The sequence below is a fragment of the Papio anubis genome, chromosome 7, assembly GCF_008728515.1.
Source record: "Papio anubis isolate 15944 chromosome 7, Panubis1.0, whole genome shotgun sequence".
In the NCBI taxonomy this organism is placed as follows: domain Eukaryota; kingdom Metazoa; phylum Chordata; class Mammalia; order Primates; family Cercopithecidae; genus Papio; species Papio anubis.
The window spans coordinates 144,012,107-144,032,361 of record NC_044982.1 but is presented as its reverse complement, the minus strand read 5'-3'; the positions used below and the strand labels follow the sequence as shown (position 1 = coordinate 144,032,361).

Below are 20,255 nucleotides of genomic sequence, written 5' to 3'. Positions count from 1 at the left end.
TTTTTCCACTTGAAATGATCAGTGAAAGGCGTGAAAAAGAAAAAAAAAGTTTGGGAACCACTGCTTTAGAGTGGTTTGATAGAGGTTGGGGGGATGGTGCCAAAAAAGCCCAAGGGGGTGTACTCCACTCTTCAGGCTTGCTTGAACCTGAGTCAGGATGCTATTACCTGTTCTGCTGTTTAATGGATTTCCATGTAAGATTTTATTTAATAAGGGTTCTTGTGGCTTGAGGAAAAAAAAAAAAAAAAGATTAAGGAGTAATAGCATAGAAAAGGTAGAGGGGGAGCTCCAGGAATCAGTCACTCTAATCAAACAACTGTTGAGCCAGCAAGAACTGCCTGAAGCAACTTTTTTTTTCTTTTGAGACACAGTCTCACTCACTCTGTTGCCCAGACTGGAGTGCAGTGGCATGATCTCAGCTAAGTGCAACTTTTGCCTCCTGGGTTCAAGTGATTCTCATGCCTCAGCCCCCCAAGTAGCTGGGATTACAGGTGCGCACCACCACGCCTAGCTAAGTTTTGTATTTTTAGCAGAGGCAGAGTTTCACCATGTTGGCCAGGTTAGCCTTGAATTCCTGACCTCAACTGATCTACCCGCCATGGCCTCCCAAAGTGCTGGGATTACAGGCGTGAGCCACCGTGCCCGGCCTGAAGCAACTATTTTGGAACGCTGGAGCCTGGTGAAATACTTGCAGCATCCAGGGGAATGCTTAATAAAGGAAGCAGCTGGTAAATTTTGGTGAGTTTTGACATTTTGTGTCGTGGCTATCTTCCTCTAGCCCCGCCAATGCCACGGCAGGTAGCCATGGGTATGATGGCTTGTTTTTCTGGTGTGGCTTGCTTGTGTCAGGGTAGACAATGGAGACCTTGTCTTCCAAAAGTTGAGGCTGTATGTTTAGATCTCGCTGGTGGTTCACTGCGGGGCCAGCAAGGATGTGAGAAAAAAGGCACCCTCACACATTGCTGGTTGGGACATAAAACGGCGCAACCACTGTGGAAAACAGTTTGCAGCTCCTCAAAAAGTTAAACACAAAATTACCATATGACTCAGCAATTCCACTCCTGGGCATAGATCCAAAAGAAATGAAAACTTTATGTCCACAAAGAAACTTGTAGATGAGTATTTTTTTAGTAGCATTATCTGTAACAGTCAAAAGGGGGAAACAACCTAAATGCCCATCTATGGAGGAAGGAATAAACAAACTCTTTTATATACATACAATGGAATATTATTTAGTCAAAAAAGGAAAAAAGTAATGACACATGCTACGACTTGGATAAATATTAAAAACATGCTAAGTGAAAGAAGCCAGGCACAAAAGGTCACATATTGTATGATTCCTTTCATATAATATATCCAGAATAGGCAAATCCATAGAGACAGAAAGTAGATTACAGATTACCATAGGGTATGGGATGAGAGGAACAGGAAGTGATTAGTGAGTAGAAGGTGATGAAAAAGTTTGCAAACTAAAGAGGTGGTGATTGTACAAAATTTTGAATACACTAAATGCCACTGAACTGTACACTTTATCATGGCTCATTGCATGATTTCCCCTAAACTTAAAAAAAATTGACAACCACTGTTATCAAGGATACTCAGAGGTCACTGTTAAAAAGGGAAGTTTGTGGCCAGGTACAGTGGCTCATGTCTGTAATCCCAACACTTTGGGAGGCCAGTGGGTAGGAGGATCACTTGAGCCCAGGAGTTCAAGACCAGCCTGGGCAACATATCGAAACCTTGTCTCTACGAAAAATCAAAAACATTAGCAGGGCATGGTGCTGCCTGCCTGTAGTTTCACTACCTGGGAGGCTGAGGTGGGAAGAGCCCAGGAGTTTGAGGCTGCAGTGAGCTATGGTCAAATCACTGCACTCCAGCCTGGATAACAGAGCAAGACTGTCTAAACAAACAAACAAACAAACAAAACCCAAACCAAAACAAACAAAAACAAAGAAGTGTGTCAGTTATGGCGTATACCAACTGCAAGTTCAGAAAATGATTTAAAATTATACACACATATATATATACACATTCTCCTTACCTGAAATGAGAAGCTTGATTCAGGAGGCAGCTATAGTCATCAGGAAGCTCTATCAAACTATTTCTTTTTCTAGGGTACCTACAATGTAATTTAAAAGGCAATTTTATTTTAGAGTAAATAAACCCAGATCAAAAACTACCCAAGGTGATAGAAGGAAGAATGTCTTAAAAATAACAAAAGGGCCTGGGCATGGTGGCTCACGCCTGTAATCCCAGCACTTTGGGAGCCTGAGGCGGGCGAATCCCGAGGTCAGGAGATCGAGACCATCCTGGCTAACACAGTGAAACCCCATCTCTACTAAAAATACAAAAAATTAGCTGGGCATGGTGGTGGGCGTCTGTAGTCCCAGCTACTGGGGAGGCTGAGGCAGGAGAATGGCGTGAACCCGGGAGGTGGAGCTTGCAATGAGCCGAGATCACGCCACCGCAGTCCAGCCTGGGCGACAGAGCGAGACTCTGTCTCAAACAAAAAAACCAAAAAAAAAAAAAAAAAAAAAAGAAAGGATCTACACTTGCAATTCAAATTAATTCCCACTGTTAACCTGATCAAATCCAAACTTCTCAGTCTATAATTCCAAATCTTTCATCAGCTGGATTCCTTTCCAAACTTAACTTCCACTAGTTTCTAGGATGAAACTGTTTTAGCTAGATTTCTATACTGTATAGGAAAGTAACATCAAGTAGTAGTTAAGAACACAGCCTTTGAAATTAGATCTGGTTACAAATCCTAAATTCCCTGACACTTCACAAGTCTTTGAACCTAAGCCTGTATTTCCCTGTCTGTAAACTAGGGATAAAATACACCATACTCCAATCATGGGGCCACCATCAAATCAGGTTCTGGGGAAGGGAGGGAGAGAAACATTACATTAAATGAACGTATCAATTAAAAGGCTCATATTGATTTAAGAAATGTTAAATTAAATATGAATATTAGCATTAAGGAAACACACAGAGCAGGTGAGGACTAAATGAGATGCTGAAGTAAAACACAATATACTTAGTACTTAATACATGCTTGCAAATGTTACTCATTCTCACTAAACTAGATACAATAAAAGCCTTGCTTGCATGTATTGGGGAAGATCATCTGAATAGTGTGAAATTCTCTCCTCAAACCTCAATCAATCAATCAATTTATTTATTTATTTATTGAAGGCAGAGTCTCACTCTGTCCCCCAGGCTAGAGTGCAATGGTGCAATCTCAGCTCACTGCAACATCTGCCTCCTGGGTTCAAGCGATTCTCATGCCTCAGCCTCCCGAGTAGCTGGGATTACAGGCGCCTGCCACCATGTCCAGCTAATTTTTGTATTTTAGTAGAGACAGGGTTTCATCACATTGGTCAGGCTGGTCTTGAACTCCTGACCTCAGGTGATCCGCCCACCTCGGCCTCCCAAAGTGCTGGGATTACAGGTGTGAGCCACGGCACCTGGCCCCAATCAATTTAAATTCTGTAATTCTTTTCATCTTCAACTCAGTTGTCTATATTTAGTGCAACCATAACATTTATTTGAAAAACCCAGACACTTTTTTGTTTGTTTTTTTAGAGACAGTGTTCACTCTATTGCCCAGGCTTGCCCTGAACTCCTGGGCTCAAGCAATACTCCTGTCTCAGGCTCCTGAGTACAGGTACACGCTACTCTGCCTGGCTTAAATTTTATAATTATTTCTATACTCAGCTAAAAATGATCTCTAAGACTAACCTTGCCTCATTAACAATCTTTTCCTCTTTAAATTTCTATAGCACTAATGGTATATTCCATATATCATTATACTTTATGTTATAATGTCTTAAGTTTTATGTTGATAACTAGATTATAGATTACTCATGACCAAAAGCTAGGTTACTTCTTTTAAATTTTCTAGAGTATTTCAGTACCATGCTGGGTAAACAGCAGATGTATAAAAGGTATACAGTGAATTGAAATAAAGGAAAAATTTTGTGAGATTAACAGTCCAAAAATATGTATTCACATCTTAAACTTCTCGTTTCTTTACTCGAAGATCTTTTCTTATGAGTGACTCCTGCTCCATCTGAGCACAGGGGCTGAATCTGGTCACTAAATCTCTAAAGATGTGCTACAAGTGAAAGCAGCATATGCACATGCACAGTGGGGGTGAAAGGAGTTCCAGGGTGACAGAAGATGAGAAAAGAAGGCAAATGTATACTGTCTTCATGTTTGTTTTATCCACAGGAAAATGGTACTAGTGTTGGTATTTAAAGCCAAGAGTCAATTCCTCCACTTGTTTATAGATGTGATTCAAGGGAATAAAACCAGACACCGTATACAATACCAGACAGGCCCTGGGAGGGGATACAAAGAAGATAAGCGTGCAGTTCTTATTGGTCAGTTATTCTGGGTGCAAATAAGTGGACACTTATGAGAGAGAATATATTAGGGGAGGCTTCATGGAGGAGGTGGCATTTAAATTAGTACTTAAGAAAGAGGTAGATTTTGTTAGAGCCATAACTTAAGGGAGATAGGAGGGCTAAAGAAAAGTTTTTTGGGTACTTTCTAAGGACATAAATAGGAAGGAAAAAGGATATAGTTCTATGTATATCTTGTTTTATTCTTTTTTTTTTTTTTGAGACGGAGTCTCGCTCTGTCACCCAGGCTGGAGTGCAGTGGCCGGATCTCAGCTCACTGCAAGCTCCGCCTCCCGGGTTTACGCCATTCTCCTGCCTCAGCCTCCCGAGTAGCTGGGACTACAGGCGCCCGCCACCTCGCCCGGCTAAGTTTTTTTGTATTTTTAGTAGAGACGGGGTTTCACTGTGTTAGCCAGGATGGTCTCGATCTCCTGACCTCGTGATCCGCCCGTCTCGGCCTCCCAAAGTGCTGGGATTACAGGCTTGAGCCACTGCGCCCGGCCTGTTTTATTCTTAAAAAAAAAAAAAAATCAAAAACAAAAGTGGCTTATAGAAATACTGTAAACCACCACCTTCTGAAGTTCATATACCAGCAGCTCCATGATGCCTCCTCCACCTTTGCCTTTTGACAGGCATGTGCTAGCTTAAAAAAGATTCTCTCAAGAGGAACTGCGGGCTTCTAATAATCTAAGAGGAAAAGGACAGTCATTCCAAGAAAAAAATATTTGTAGGAAGAACCTGATTTCTGGCAAAGACCTAACAGAAGTCAGGAACACTGCACTGAGTGAGAATGAAGAAAGCAGACTAGAAAGCATGCTCAACAAACCAACTACTTTAGGAAACACAACTTGTGGATGAGGGAGAAAGGATTAAGCAGTAAAACCAACCTGACCACGGTGTTTTTTTGCTTCAAACAGTTTAGTAAGGCGGGATCTGCACACCACCTGTATGTGGAGCCAAGAGAAAAGACAAATGGATTATCACAGCTTCGGTGCATGATTTGTCAACAAGCCATTGTTATCTTCTTTTTTTTTTTTTTTTTTGAGATGGAGTCTCATGCTTTCGCCCAGGCTGGAGTGCAGTGGCAGCAATCTCGGCTCACTGCTTCTGCCTCCTAGGTTCAAGCAATTCTCCTGCCTCAGCCTCCCAAGTAGCTGGCGCCCGCCACCACACCTGGCTAGTTTTTGCATTTTTAGCAGAGATGAAGTTTCCCATGTTGGCCAGGCTGGTCTCAAACACCTGACCTCAAGTGATCTGCCCGCCTCAGACTCCCAAAGTGCTGGGATTACAGACGTGAGCCACTGTGCCCAGCCTTGCCATTCTCTTCAATTCTTTCTGCCCCTTCTTTCTATATTTCCCTTTCTTTTTTTTTTGAGATGGAGTATTGCTCTTGTCACCCAGGCTGGAGTGCAATGGTGATCTCCAGTCACTGCAATCTCCATCTCCCGGGTTCAGGTGATTCTCCTGCCTCAGCCTCCTCAGTAGCTGGGACTACAGGCACATACCACCATGCCCAGTTAAATTTTTAGTAGAGAGTATTTTTATTTTTTAAATAAATTAATATTTTAAAAATATTTTTAAAATAAATATTTTAGTATTTTTTAGTAGAGACAGGGCTTCACCACGTTAGCTGGGCTGGTCTCAAACTCCTGAACTCAGGTGATCAGCCTGCCTTGGTTTCCCAAAGTGCTGAGATTACGTACATACGAGCCACTGTGCGGCTTATGTTCCTCTTTTCTTTTCTTTTCAGATGGAGTCTCGCTCTGTCACCCAGGCTGGAGTGCAGTGGCACGATCTCGGCTCACTGCAACCTCTACCTCCCAGGTTCAAGCGATTCTCCTGCCTCAGTCTCCCAAGTAGCTGGAATTACAGGCATGTGCCACCACGCCCAGCTAATTTATGTATTTCTTTTTTTTAAATAGAGACAGGGTTTCACACCTTGTTGGCCAGGCTGGTCTTGAACTCTTGACCTCAGGTGATTCCCCTGCCTTGGCCTCCCAAAGTGCTGGGATTACAGGTGTGAGCCACTGTGCTTGGCCCTATGTTCCTCTTTCTATACTTATCCTTTTTGTTTTTTGAGATGGAGTCTACCTCTGTTGCCCAGACTGGAGTGCAATGGCGTGGTCTTGGCTCACTGCAACCTTCGCCTCCAGAGTCAAGCAATTCTCCTGCCTCAGCCTCTCGAGTAGCTGGGACTACAGACGTGTGCCACCATGCCCAGCTAAATTTTTTTTTTTGTATTTTTAGTAGAAATGGGTTTTCACTATGTTGGCCAGGCTGGTCTCAAACTCCTGACCTGGTGATCCACCCGCCTAGGCCTCCCAAAGTGCTGGGATTATAGGTGTGAGCCACTGCGCCTGGCCTTATATTTAGCTTTTTATATTTATCATTTTGCCCCTTTTCTTCTCTCTTTCTTTCTTCTCTTTCTTTGTTGTGTCTAATTATTTTTCCTTCTCTTTTTCATTTATTTTTTAAAGACTATATCAACCAAGGTCTTACTAGAAAAACAGAAACCATTCTAAGTATTTAAACAAGAGAGAATTTAACAGGAGTTGGTAATAAAAGTGACAGAAGGGCTAAGAAGTCAACCATGAGACAAAAAGGCAAGGCAAACTAAAGATCACCACTACCCTAGGCTGGAGGAACAAAAAGAAACAGCAGTATCATGGAGCCCAGAGGCTAGGGACACCAGTGGATGCTGGAATTGCAGTAGGCTTGTCTGGTGGGAATTGGAGCCAGACAAGAGCTGCAGTCACCGCCAGAGATGCCCCACAAGACAGAAGGAGGTAGCCTGAACTGGGGCCACTCTCTTTTTTTTTTTGGAGACGGAGTCTTGCTCTATCACCCAGGCTGGAGTGCAGTGGTGAGATCTCAGCTCACTGCAACCTCCGCCTCCTGGGTTCCAGCGATTCTCCTGCCTCAGCCTCCCGAGTAGCTGGGATTACAGGTACCTGCCACCACGCCTGGCTAATTTTTGTAGTTTTAGTAGAGACAGGGTTTCACCACATTAGCCAGGCTGGTCTCAAACTCCTGACCTCAGGTGATCCACCTGCCTTGAAATCCCAAAGTGCTGGGATTACATGCATGAGCCACTGCGCCTGGCCAACACTGGGGCTTCCCTTTCTCCTGGCCACCAAAAACTTGCCAGTGCCTCCCCTCCCACTGGCTGAACCCATGTAGAAGCCAGCTGACAAGGTAGAATGGGAAATTCCCAGAGTCATTTTCCTGCAACATAGGGCAGAGGATGAGAAAAGACTTTCAGACAAGGAGGGTCTGGAAAGATACAGAGGGCAAGGACTTCCTGTTCCAATGTGTGATTTTTTAATACTTGACTAAACTAGAATAGCAATTAAAACTTATGTACTCCAAGAATATAAAAGTAAAATTAGTTCAACCTTGTACTTAACACAAAGCGTGATGCTGATTTTCTTAATTCATTTTGATCACACTAGAGATCAGAATATCCCAAGAGAAAAGAGGAAGCAAAGAAAAGAACCCAACACAGAGAACCACTGCACAAGAAGGGTGGTAGGAGACAGAAGCCAACATTCACACAATACTGACTTGGGTATTAAAAAAAAGATAATGATTAAAGAAAAAGGTAGAAAGTAAGGAGAATAAAGGAAATGATGGGCAAGAAAAGTCATACAGTGAGAGCTGATTATAAGAATGATGGAAAATGGTGCAGGCAAAGATAGGGTAAGGAGATTGGAGGTTAGGAGCATTGATAATGAACAAGAGGGCCAGTAACTAATGGGGTAGAAAGCTTTTCCGAAAGAGGGACACATTTCTCTCTTGGAAGTTTAACTGAAGTATTTTTTTTGATCTACCAAATGACCTTCCTTCTTTTCTCAGTCACTCTCCTGATACATGTGCTACCATGTGAGATGTGCTCCTATTTTGGATACAGCTCCAATTTGGGTTCTTTTGATACTAATTGTGACTTTATGCCTGCTAGCAAAATCCCCATCCCCCACCCCCAATTTAAAACAGATGAGACACCAGCTGCGGGGAAAGCAAATAAAACGAATGACAGTTATAGTGGAGTCAGCAGAAATTCCAACGCCTATGGCTGTTGATCTTATCCCCACTTCTTAAGTGTATAACTTAGGAATCTCCTATACTTTTGCCACCCCTTTAATCAATGCTAATCAAACTAAAAGCTTTGCAAGTAATTGTAATTTTAAAATTTCAAATTGTATAATAACCCAACGACGACATTTTACCCCCATAGTACCTCTGGAGCAAGGGCCTTACAGTATCCCAATATTCCTGGAAGAGCAGGAACAAATTTGTAGGTAAAGACAGATAGCTACAGAGTGCACTGTACTCTCCTTCTGCAGAATCTGCAAGAGAATAAAAATACATTTAATAAGCACATTATTCTTACCTGGTCAGTCTGTTATTAGAGTTTCTTCACTGTTTATGCTCATTTCTATACTCTCCTTGTACAGGGTATATTGCTTATTCTATAAAACCATGGGTGGCAAATAAGTCACAGTGATTTTTTTAAAACATAAATTGTATTCAGTCACTCTCCTGATCAGATGGCTCTAATGTATAAACCACACTTAATATAAAATACAAGGTCCCTGTGGTGGCCCAAAGGCCCTGTGTGAGCTGCCTCTAGTTGCTGCTTAGACCTCATCTCCTGTTACCCTCTCCTTAGGCTTCAGCCATACTCATCTCTCTGCAATTCTGTGACTACATCAAACAAAGCCTTGACATTTATAACTTCTTCTACTTAGGAATATTCTTCCTTCAACTGTCTGTCCAACTCAACCCCATCTATGCAGCTGTTTGCTCAATGTCTCCTCACATAGAAGCATTCTATGAAAACTAGCTCGGAGAGTTCCCCACTCTGGCCCCAATACCCTCTCTATCCCTGAACTGCTTCATTCTGCCTTGCAACATTTATCAGCATTTGACATTACATTATATATATATTTCTCTATTTGTTTATAATTGGATTCCTCCCAATAAAAACGACTTTATTTCACTCACAACTGTACTGCAGCACCCATGAGATAAATACATGACTTTTTTGTATGTGAGCAAACAACAGATCTGTGCTGGCAATTACTTGGAAAGTGGACTCCTATTTTATAAAAGACCATGAAAAATCTAGATCAGATAAACCCTACTGAACTGAGTTCAAGATAAAGAAGTTGATAGCCAGTAACGGTAACCTGGTCAGCCTATTCTCAAAGGACAAAAGGAAGAATCTCTGAGCAGTTTTGACGACTCTTCCAAAATCATATAAACATTCTGATTTTTACCCATACAAAGCCACAGGAAGGCTTCCCTACTTTGGTCTAGATTTAGAGGCAAGTAAATGAGAAGGTGATCCTCTTGCTTAAATATACATGGCCTCAGTTGGTTCCAGTAGGCCTTTCCTAGCAGCACTTTCATTCTTTAATGTAGTTACATGTACTTTTTTTTTTTGAGACAGCCTTGCTCTGTCGCCCAGGCTGGAGTGCAGTGGTGCAATCTCGGCTCACTGCAACCTTCACCTCCTGGGTTCAAGTGATTTTCCCACCTCAGCATCCTGAGTAGCTGCGATTACAGGCATATGCCACCATGCCCAGCTAATTTTTTTGTACTTTTAGTAGAGACAGGGTTTCACCATGTTGGACTGGCTGGTTTTGAACTCCTGACTTCAAGTGATCCACCTACCTCGGCCTCCCAAAATGTTGGGATTATAGGCGTGAGCCACCACACCTGGCCTATATGTCCACAATTTAAATAACAGAGTACACAGTAAAGTCTTCCTCCTATAGCCAAACAGTTCTCTTCTCTAAAGACAACCAATGTTTCTAATTTCTTGTATAGCCTATCAGTTATATTCTGCATGCAGGTATTTTATAAGCTCAAGCATATAACCTATACATAGATAGGAGCTAAGAGTAGGTCTTGCAGATTAAAAAGCTAATAGACTTTTTGGCCTCACCTTTAACCTACACCAAGGCTCATGTTTGAAGTGAACACACATGAAAGAAATGGGGAGAGGAGAAATGGTTTTGTCTGCTTTAACCTTGTATTCATGAACTTGAAGATAACAACAAAGAAAATCTCCCATTTTCCACTCCGTGATTTCATTTTTCTACTTACTGGTATGCAGGTCCTCAGGCGGAGTTACCCCAAGTAAATAGTGGAAAAATAATGCAGCACAGCGAAGATAAGGGGTGATGCCATTCTTCAGTGAGACCCACAAATACCAGCCAGGGATACTACACCCAATGCAGCTAAGAGACAATAATTCCAGAAGAGAACAGAATACATATCAGACTAAAGTCCTAGATTTAAACATATCCCCCTTTTCAAATACAAAGTTAAACATTTAGGTAATTTATTATCCATGCAATTTTTAAATATTTAAAAGAAAATACAATCCCAGCACTCTGGGAGGCCAAGGCAGGCGGATCACCTGACGTCAGGAGTTCAACCAGCCTGGCCAACATGGCAAAACCGCAGTCTCTACTGAAAGTACAAAAATTAGCCGGGCGTGGTGGCAGGCACCTGTGATCCCAGCTACTCGAGAGGCTGAGGCGGGAGAACTGCTTGAACCCAGGAGGCGGAGCTGCAGTGAGCTGAAATTTTGCCACTGCACTCTAGCCTGGGCAACAGAGCGAGACGCCAACTCAAAAAAAAAAAAATTTGAGTAGCTAATAGTTTCAGTGTTTAAATCTCCTAATAATTTCCTCAAGAAAATCACAAATCTTACATTTTTTACCACATGGATTTTTAAGGCAAGGAACTACTCTTCTTTTTCCTAGATGGCGATAAAAAACAAAAGCAAAACAAAAACGAAGAGGCAACCAAAAAATCTACTTTAAAGCAACTTGACTCTAAAATAGGTATACTCTTTATTTTTAAATTTTTATTATTATTATTTTTTGAGATGGAGTCTTGCTCTGTCACCCAGACTGGAGTGCAGTGGCGCAATCTGGGCTCACTGCAACCTCTGTTTCTCAGGTTCAAGTGATTCTGCTGCCTCAGCCTCCTGAGTATCTGGGACTATAGGCACACGTCACCACGCCTAATTTTTTGTATTTTTAGTGGAGACGGGGGTCTCACCATGTTGGCAGGATGGTCTCGAACTCCTGACCTCAGGTGATCCGCTTGCCTCAGCCTCCCAAAGTGCTGGGATTACAGGTGTGAGTCACCATGCTCAACTAGTTTTTTTTTGTTTTTTGTTTTTTTTTTTTTTTTTTTTTTTAGTAGAGACAAGGTCTCACTATCTTGCTCAGGCTGATCTCGAACTCCTGGGCTCAAGCAATCCGACTACCTCAGTCTCCCAAAGTGCTGAGATTATGAGTATAAGCCACCATGACTGGCCTAAAACATATTCTTCAACATAAAACTTAAAGGTAACTAAAACTTACTTTTTTTTGGTTTGTTTATATTAAAACCTTGTAAAGAAATGTGGAGAAAAAAATTTTATCAATAACTAACCAAAGCAACTTGTTAGCTAAAACGAAATTAATCATTTCCTAGTTTCTATATTAAGATTGACTAATGATGTGTATGGCAGTTAAACTATTCTGTATGATACTGTAAAGCGAACCTTATGTAAATTATGAACTTGAGTGAATCATAATGTATTAATATTGGTTAGTCAATTGTAACAAATGGTACCTCCCTAATGCAAGGTATTAATAATACAGGAACTGGTGGGTGGAGGGAGCAAATGGTGACTTTTTTTTTTTTTTTTTTGAGATGGAGTCTCGCTTTGTCGCCCAGGCTGGAGTGCAGTGGCCGGATCTCAGCTCACTGCAAGCTCCACCTCCTGGGTTTACGCCATTCTCCTGCCTCAGCCTCCCGAGTAGCTGGGACTACAAGCGCCCGCCAACTCACCTGGCTAGTTTTTTGTATTTTTTAGTAGAGACGGAGTTTCACCGTGTTAGCCAGGATGGTCTCGATCTCCTGACCTCGTGATCCACCCATCTTGGCCTCCCAAAGTGCTGGGATTACAGGCTTAAGCCACCGCGCCCAGCCAAATGGTGACTTTTTATACTTTCTGCTCAATTTTTCTGTAAACTTAAAATGCCTCTAAAAAACAAAATCTATTAACTTAAAAAAAAAATAAAAAAGACTGGTAAAGATGACTGATGAGGGGAACTTGGCAGCAGATGTAGTTCAGCAGAGTACGCCCATCGTACTCCTACTATAACCTCTACACAAAGGTTAAATACACATAAGATTTTAACTATACATTATGAATATATGTATAAATTATATATGTATTACATAACTATGTTACACAATATATGTACATATTGTATGTTATGTATGTATTACATGCATATTAAAATACAAATGCCAGTGTATTTTCCACATTACTCATAAGAACCTTAACCTGTAACTACATGCAAGCACTGAGTGCATCAATTGTATGGATCACTGTAAAAGGACAACCTATTTTCCATTTTCTACATTTATTTTAATTCTAAATACTCCTTTTGTTAAAATCCAATCATCTTTTGGCTATGCTTCCAGACCAGTTTACAAAAGTAAAGATGTGTTGACTTGTTTCAGTCTCAGAAACAAGTGGGTAGCTGTTATTCCAACCTACTATCTTTTAGTTCAAAGTAAAATCATTAAAATGAGTTTTCTTCACTGTAAGCCTATCCTGTAGCAAACAAAGTCATGCTAAAAGCCCTTAACAGAATTTTTTTTTTTTTTTTTAAATAGAGAGACAGGGTCTTGTTATGTTGCCCAGGGTGGTCTCAAACTCCTGGGCTCAAGTGATCCTCCTGCCTTGGCCTCTAAAAGTGTTTGGATTACATGCATGAACCATTGCACCTAGCTTCATAACTGATTATTATTATTATTATTTTTATTATACTTTAAGTTCTGGGATACATGTGCAGAATGTGCAGGTTTGTTACATAGGTATACATGTGCCATGGTGGTGGTTTGCTAGTACCCATCAACCCGTCATCTACATTAGGTATTTTTCCTAATGCTATCCCTCCCCTTTTCCTCCAGCCCCTGACAGGCCCTGGTGTGTGATGTTCCCCTCCCTGTGCCCATGTGTTCTCACTGTTCAACTCCTACTTATGAGTGAGAACATGCGGCATTTGGCTTTCTGTTCCTGTGTTAGTTTGCTGAGAATGATGGTTTCCAGCTTCATCCATGTCACTGCAAAAGACATGAATTCATTCTTTTTTATGGCTGCATAGTATTCCATGGTGTGTATGTGCCACATTTTCTTTATCCACTCTAACATTGATAGGCATTTGGGTTGGTTCCAAGTCTTTGCTATTGTGAATGGTGCTGCAATAAACATGTGTGCATGTGTCTTTACAGCAGCATGATTTATAATCTTTTGGGTATATACCTAGTAATGGGATTGCTGGGTCAAAGGGTATTTCTAGTTCTAGATCCTTGAGGAATCACCACACTGTCTTCCACAATGGTTGAATTAATTTACACTCCCACCAAGAGTGTAAAAGTGTTCCCATTTCTCCACACCCTCTCCAGCATCTATTGTTTGCTGACTTTTTAATGATCGCCATTCTAACTGGTGTGAAATGGTATCTCATTGAGGTTTTGATTTTCATTTCTCTAATGACCAGTGATGATGAGCTTTTTTGTGTTTGTTGGCCGCATAAATGTCTTCTTTTGAAAAGTGTCTGTTCATATCCTTCACCCACTTTCTGATAGAGTTGTTTGTTTTTTTCTTGTAAATTTGTTTAGGTTACTTGTAGATTCTGGATATTAGCCCTTTGTCAGACGGATAGATTGCAAAAATTTTTTCCTGTTCTGTAGGTTGCCTGTTCACTCTGATGATAGTTTCTTTTGCTGTGCAGTGGCTCTGTAGTTTAATTAGATCCCATTTGTCCATTTTGGCTTTTGTTGCAATTGCTTTTGGTGTTTTAGTGACGAAGTCTTTGCCCATGCCTATGTCTTGAATGGCCCAAAAACTCCCAAAGCTGATAAGCAACTTCAGCAAAGTCTCAGGATACGAAATCAATGTGCAAAAATCACAAGCATTCCTATCCACCAATAATAGACAAACAGGGAGCCAAATCATGAGCAAACTCCCATTCACAATTGCTACAAACAGAATACCTAGGAATACAACTTACAAGCAATGTGAAGGACTTCTTCAAGGAGAACTACAAACCACTGCTCAAGGAAATAAGAGAGTACACAAACAAATGGAAAAACATTCCATTTGTTATCTAAAGCATCCATGTTCATAGATAGGAAGAATCAATATCATGAAAATAGCCGTACTGCTCAAAGTAATTTATAGATTCAATGCCATCCCCATCAAGCTACCATTGACTTTCTTCACAGAATCAGAAAAAACTACTTTAAATTTCATATGGAACCAAAAAAGAGCCTGTATAGCCAAGACAATCCTAAGCAAAAAGAACAAAGCTGGAGGTATCACGCTACCTGACTTCAAACTATACTACAAGGCCACAGTAACCAAAAGAGCATGGTACTGGTACAAAACAGATATATAGACCAATGGAACAGAACAGAGGCCTCAGAAATAACACCACACATCTACAACCAACTGATCTTTGACAAACCTAACAAAAACAAGCAATGGGCAAAGGATTCCCTATTTAATAAATGGTGTTGTCTAGCCATATGCAGAAAACTGAAACTAGACCCCTTCCTTACATTTTATACAAAAATTAACTCAGGATGGATTAAAGATTTAAATGTAAGACCTAAAACCATAAAAACCTCAGAAGACGACCTAGGGAATAACTGATTATTTTTAAACTAGAATTTAAATGATTCAAGTGTTACACTGCCAAACAACTGAACAAGAAATGGAATTACTACAATAGACTGAACTAATGGATTTTCACTCACCCACTTGTATATTGAGAAATTTCTGCAAAAAAAGAAGACGCGGAATGAGCCTCTTCACTGTCTTCTTGAACCTGAGCAAGGGGTACGCCTGAAAAAGAAATTCTGCAAGATGAATTATGTATTTGCTATTCAGTTTATAAATTATACTTTAATTTCATGGTTCCAAGATAATAAACAATGTAGATTCATTCAACTGAGGTTTTCACTTTTTTTTTTTTTTTTGAGACAGAGTTTCGCTCTTGTTGCCCAGGCTGGAGTGCAATGGCACAATCTTGGCTCACTGCAACCTCCGCCTTCTGGATTTAAGCAATTCTCCTGCCTCAGCCTCCAGAGTAGCTGGGAACTACAGGCATGTGCCACCATGCCCAGCTAATTTTGTATTTTTAATAGGGACGGGGTTTCACCATGTTGGTCAGGCTGGTCTTGAACTCCTGACCTCAAGTGATCCACCCGCCTCGTCCTTCCAAAGTGCTGGAATTACAGGCATGAGCCACTGTGCCCAGCCCCACCTGCTTTTAATCTAAGTAACTGATGCTGAATATTAAAGTTGTTAGGTAAACTTTATCTATATATTAGCTGGAGAAACAAACAGGGCAGAATCACTGAACATGGATGTTTAATATTTACTTGCTAAACATGTAAATACTTCATCATAATATGACCATGGAAATAAATTGTTATCAACCTGCTTTGGTTTCCTAGGAATCTTAGGCAGCAGATAGAAATTCAACCTCTAGAAAGGGAAGTAGGTGTCTGTCCTGCCTTCATGCTCAAGCAAAGGGTCCCATAAAGGGAACTTTGTGAGATTATTTTCCTCCATCAACCTATCCTTAAGAAGGACCATCCTAAACCTTTCCAGCAACTGTCAACTCTCCCACTTACATTAAGGCTCTGGATAAGCTACATAAGTTCCCTGAACTTCAGAATTACTGTATTAAAACTGATATAGAAATGTCTACCTTGTAGTTTGCTGAGAGGTATAGTTATAGCACATTTGAGTATTGCTCTGTTGTTTTAAAAATGCTTTTGTTTATGTATTAATTCATCTGGAAGGTCATGATTCAAGTTGCCCTCAGTAATTTTATCATATCTTGAATGAATACTGCTAGTCCTTTTCATTTTCCAAATAACACCTCTTTATTCCTATACTTTTAAAAAACACATCATGAATTCATACTGATTTTTTCAATTCAAATGTAAAAGAGTTCAATAATTCTAAGGGATTCTTTATAAATTTGAGGTAAATTTTACATGCAATTAAATGCACAAATATCAAGTGCTCTATATGATCATGAGTTGGACAAATGCATACACCCATAAGATTTTTATTTTTTAGTTAATACACTTTATTTTTTAAGAGAAGTTTTAGATTCACAGCAAAATTGAGCAGAAAGTACAGAGGATTCCCTCTGTCTCTCTGCACATACAACATCCCCCACCTATCAACATTCGGCACCAGTGTTGTATGCTTGTTATAATCAATGAGCCTACATTGCCACATCATTATCACCCAAAGTCCACAGTTTACATTAGGGTTCATTCTTGGTGTTTACGTTCTATGAGTTTGGACAGATGTGTAATAATGACACATATGCACCGCTGTAGTATTTTGCAGAACAGTTTTACTGCCTTAAAAATCCTCTATGCTGTGCCTGTTCAGCTCTCCCCCAACACCCTTACCCCTGGCAATCACTAATCTTTTTACTGACTCTATAGTTTTGCCTTCTCTAGAGTGTCATATCATTGGATTAATATAGTATACAACCTTTACAAATTGAGTTATTTTAGCTAGTCATAGGCATTTAAGTTTTGTCTATCTTTTCATCTTGATAACTCATTTTTTTTTTTTTTTTTGTATTTTTTTGAGATGGAGTCTCGTTCTGTCAGCCAGGCTGGAGTGCAGTGGTGCAGTCTTGGCTTACTGCAACCTCCGCCTCCTGGGTTCCAGCAATTTTCCTGCTTCAGCCTCCTGAGTAGCTGGGATTACAGATGTGCACCACCATGCCCGGCTAATTTTTGTATTTATTTAGTGGAGATGGGATTTCACCATGTTGGCCAGGCTAGTCTTGAATTCCTGATCTTAGGTGATCCACCCATCTTGGCCTCCCAAAGTGCTGAGATTACAGGTATAAATCACTGTGCCCGGCCGATAACTCATTTCTTTTTAGCACTGAATAATATTTCCACTCTCTGGATATACTGTAATTTATTTATCCACTCACCTATTGAAGGATGTCTTGGTTGCTTCCAAGTTTTGGCAATTATGAATAAAGCTGCTATAAACATCCTTGTGCACAGTTTTGTGTGAACTTCAGTTTTCAATTCATTTGGGTAAATACAAGAAGCATGACTGCTGGATCACATGGTAAGAGTATATTTAGTTTTAGTTTTTTTTTTTTTTTTTTTTTTTTTTTTTTTTTTTTTTTGAGACGGAGTCTCGCTCTATCGCCCAGGCTGGAGTGCAGTGGCGCGATCTCGGCTCACTGCAAGCTCCGCCTCCCGGGTTCACGCCATTCTCCTGCCTCAGCCTCCTAGTTTTAGTTTTGTGAGAAACTGTCAAGCTGTCTTCCAAAGTGACTGTACCATTTTGCATCCCCATCAGCAACAAATGAGAGTTCCTGTTGCTCCACATACTTGCCAGCATTTGGTGGTGTCAGTGTTTTAGATTTTGGCAATTCTAATAGGTGTATAGTGGTATCTCATTGTTTTAACTTGCAATTCCCTAATGGCATATAGATGTTGAACATTACGATCACTTATCATCTGTACATCTTCTGTGGTGAGGTGTCTTTTCAAGTGTTTTGGCCACTTTATTTTTTAGAGATGGGATCTTGCTATGTTGCCCAGAGTAGTCTCAAATTCCTGGGCTCAAGCAATCTTCCTACCTTGGCCACCTAAAGCGTTGGGATTACAGGCATGAGCTATCGCACCTGGCTCATTGCCCCGTTTTTTTTGTTTGTTTGTTTGTTTGTTTGAGACCAAGTCTCATTCCGTTGCCAGGCTGGAGTGCAGTGGCATGATATCAGCTCACTGCAATCTATGCCTCCTGGGTTCAACTGATTCTTATCTCTCAGCTTCTCAAGTAGCTGGGACTACAGGTTTGCACACCACACCAGGCTAATTTTGGTATTTTTAGTACAGACAGGTATTCATCATGTTGGTCAGGGTGGTCTCAGATTGCTGGCTGAAGTGATCTGCCCACCTTGGCCTCCCAAAGTGCTGGGATTACAGGAGTAAACCACGGCACCCAGCCTCATTGCCCATTTTAAAATTGGGTAGTTTGTTTTCTTACTGTTGAATGTTAAGAATTCTTTGTATACTTTGGATAACAGTCCTTCATCAGAAATGTTTTTTGCAATACTTTTTCTCAGACTGTGGCTTGTCTCTCATTCTCTTGACATTGTCTTTCAGTGCATAAGTTTTTAATTTTATTGTAATGAAGTCCAGCCTATCAATTATTTCTCTCACAGATTATGTCTTTGGTTTTATATCTAAAAAGTCATCTCCATACTTAAGGTCATCTAGGTTTTCTCCTATGTTATCTTGTAGGAGTTTTATAGTTTTGCATTTTACATTTAGGTCTATGATCTATTTTGAATTAATTTTTGTGAAAGGTGTAAAGTCTGTGTCTAGATTCATTTTATTGGACATGTATGTCTACTTGTTCCAACACCATTTGCTGAAAAGACTGCCTTTGATCCTTTGCTCAAATGTCAAAGATCAGTTGACTACATTTATGTGGGTCTGTATCTGGGCTCTCTTTTATATTTTATTGATCTATTTGTCTAATCTTTTGCCAACCACACTGTCTTTATTACTGTAGCTTTATAGTAAGTCTTAAGGTTGGGTAGTATCTGCCCCTCAACTTTCTTCTCCTCCAATACTGAGCTGGCTATTCTAGGACTTTTGTCTTTCCATATAAACTTTATTTATTTATGTACTTGTTTGTTTACTTATTACTTACTTTCTGATTGGGTCTTGCTCTGTTGCCTGGCCTGGACTGCAGTGGTGCAATCCCAGCTCACTGAAGCCTTGACTTCCTGGGCTACAGCAATCCTTCCACATCAGCCTCCCAAATGGCTGGGACTATAGGCGTGTGCCACCATGCCCAGCAAATTTTCTTACTTTTTCTTAGAGACAGAGTCTCACTATGTTGCCCAGGCTCAAACTCCTCCCAAAGGGCTGGGATTACAGGCATGAGCCACTGGGCATGGCTCACATAAACTTTAGAATCAGTTTGTTGATATCCACAATAATAACCTGCATGGATTTTCATCGGGAGGCTGGAGTACAGTGGCATGATCTCGGCTCACTGCAACCTCCGCCTCCTGGGTTAAAGTGATTCTCCTGCCTCAGCCTCCCGATTAGCTGGGATTACAGATGCCTGCCACCACGCCAGTTGATTTTTGTATTTTTAGTAGAGACAGGATTTCACAATGTTGGTCAGGCTGGTCTCGAACTCCTGACCTCAGGTGATCCGCCTGCCTCAGCCAAAGAGCTGGGATTATAGGCGTAAGTCACCATCCGGCCTCTATTGTCTCTTTTATAAAACACATAAGCAAAAATGTATATAAACACATATATTCATAAAATACCCTACAGAAAAATGCTATGCTATAACCACTATTCTGTACCTCACTTTTTTAACTTATTGTATCATAAAGAGCAATTCATATCAGATCTTGTTCACTACTTTTTAAAACTGCATAGAATTACATTATATGGTACATCATAGGTAATTCAACGAATCCCCCATTGATGGACAGCTCAATTATTTGTTTTTTTGATATCCCAAAAATAACACAATAAATAATGTTGTGCTTGCATCATTTCCTATTTTTGCCGGTAAAGCTTTGGGATAAATTCCTAGAAATGAAGTTGGTGTACCACAGGGTAAATGCACATGTACTTTTGCCATATTTTATTCTGACATCACTTTAATTATGTTCGTCCTCTAGATTATCTGAATCTTCAGTAGCCCTTACTGGTCACTGGTATCCAGGA

At 40.6% G+C, this 20,255-nt stretch overlaps 1 protein-coding gene across 5 annotated transcripts in view; it reads right to left on the bottom strand.

The window, feature by feature from the left end:
- Positions 1-20,255, bottom strand: part of UBR1 (ubiquitin protein ligase E3 component n-recognin 1) — a 155,681-nt gene that overhangs the window by 9,033 nt on the left and 126,393 nt on the right. For 3 of the 5 annotated variants that reach the window (XM_017960573.3, XM_003900842.5, XM_017960572.3), the window contains 5 exons: positions 15,252-15,339; positions 10,521-10,654; positions 8,647-8,755; positions 5,297-5,353; positions 2,042-2,119 (listed from right to left, as the gene is read on the bottom strand). In XM_017960573.3, the coding sequence (XP_017816062.2) occupies positions 2,042-2,119; positions 5,297-5,353; positions 8,647-8,755; positions 10,521-10,654; positions 15,252-15,339 (466 nt within the window). Of the gene's footprint in view, positions 1-1,038; positions 1,141-2,041; positions 2,120-5,296; positions 5,354-8,646; positions 8,756-10,520; positions 10,655-15,251; positions 15,340-20,255 lie in introns of those variants that run through there. The other 2 variants (XR_002523040.2, XR_002523041.2) reach the window with 2 other exon arrangements.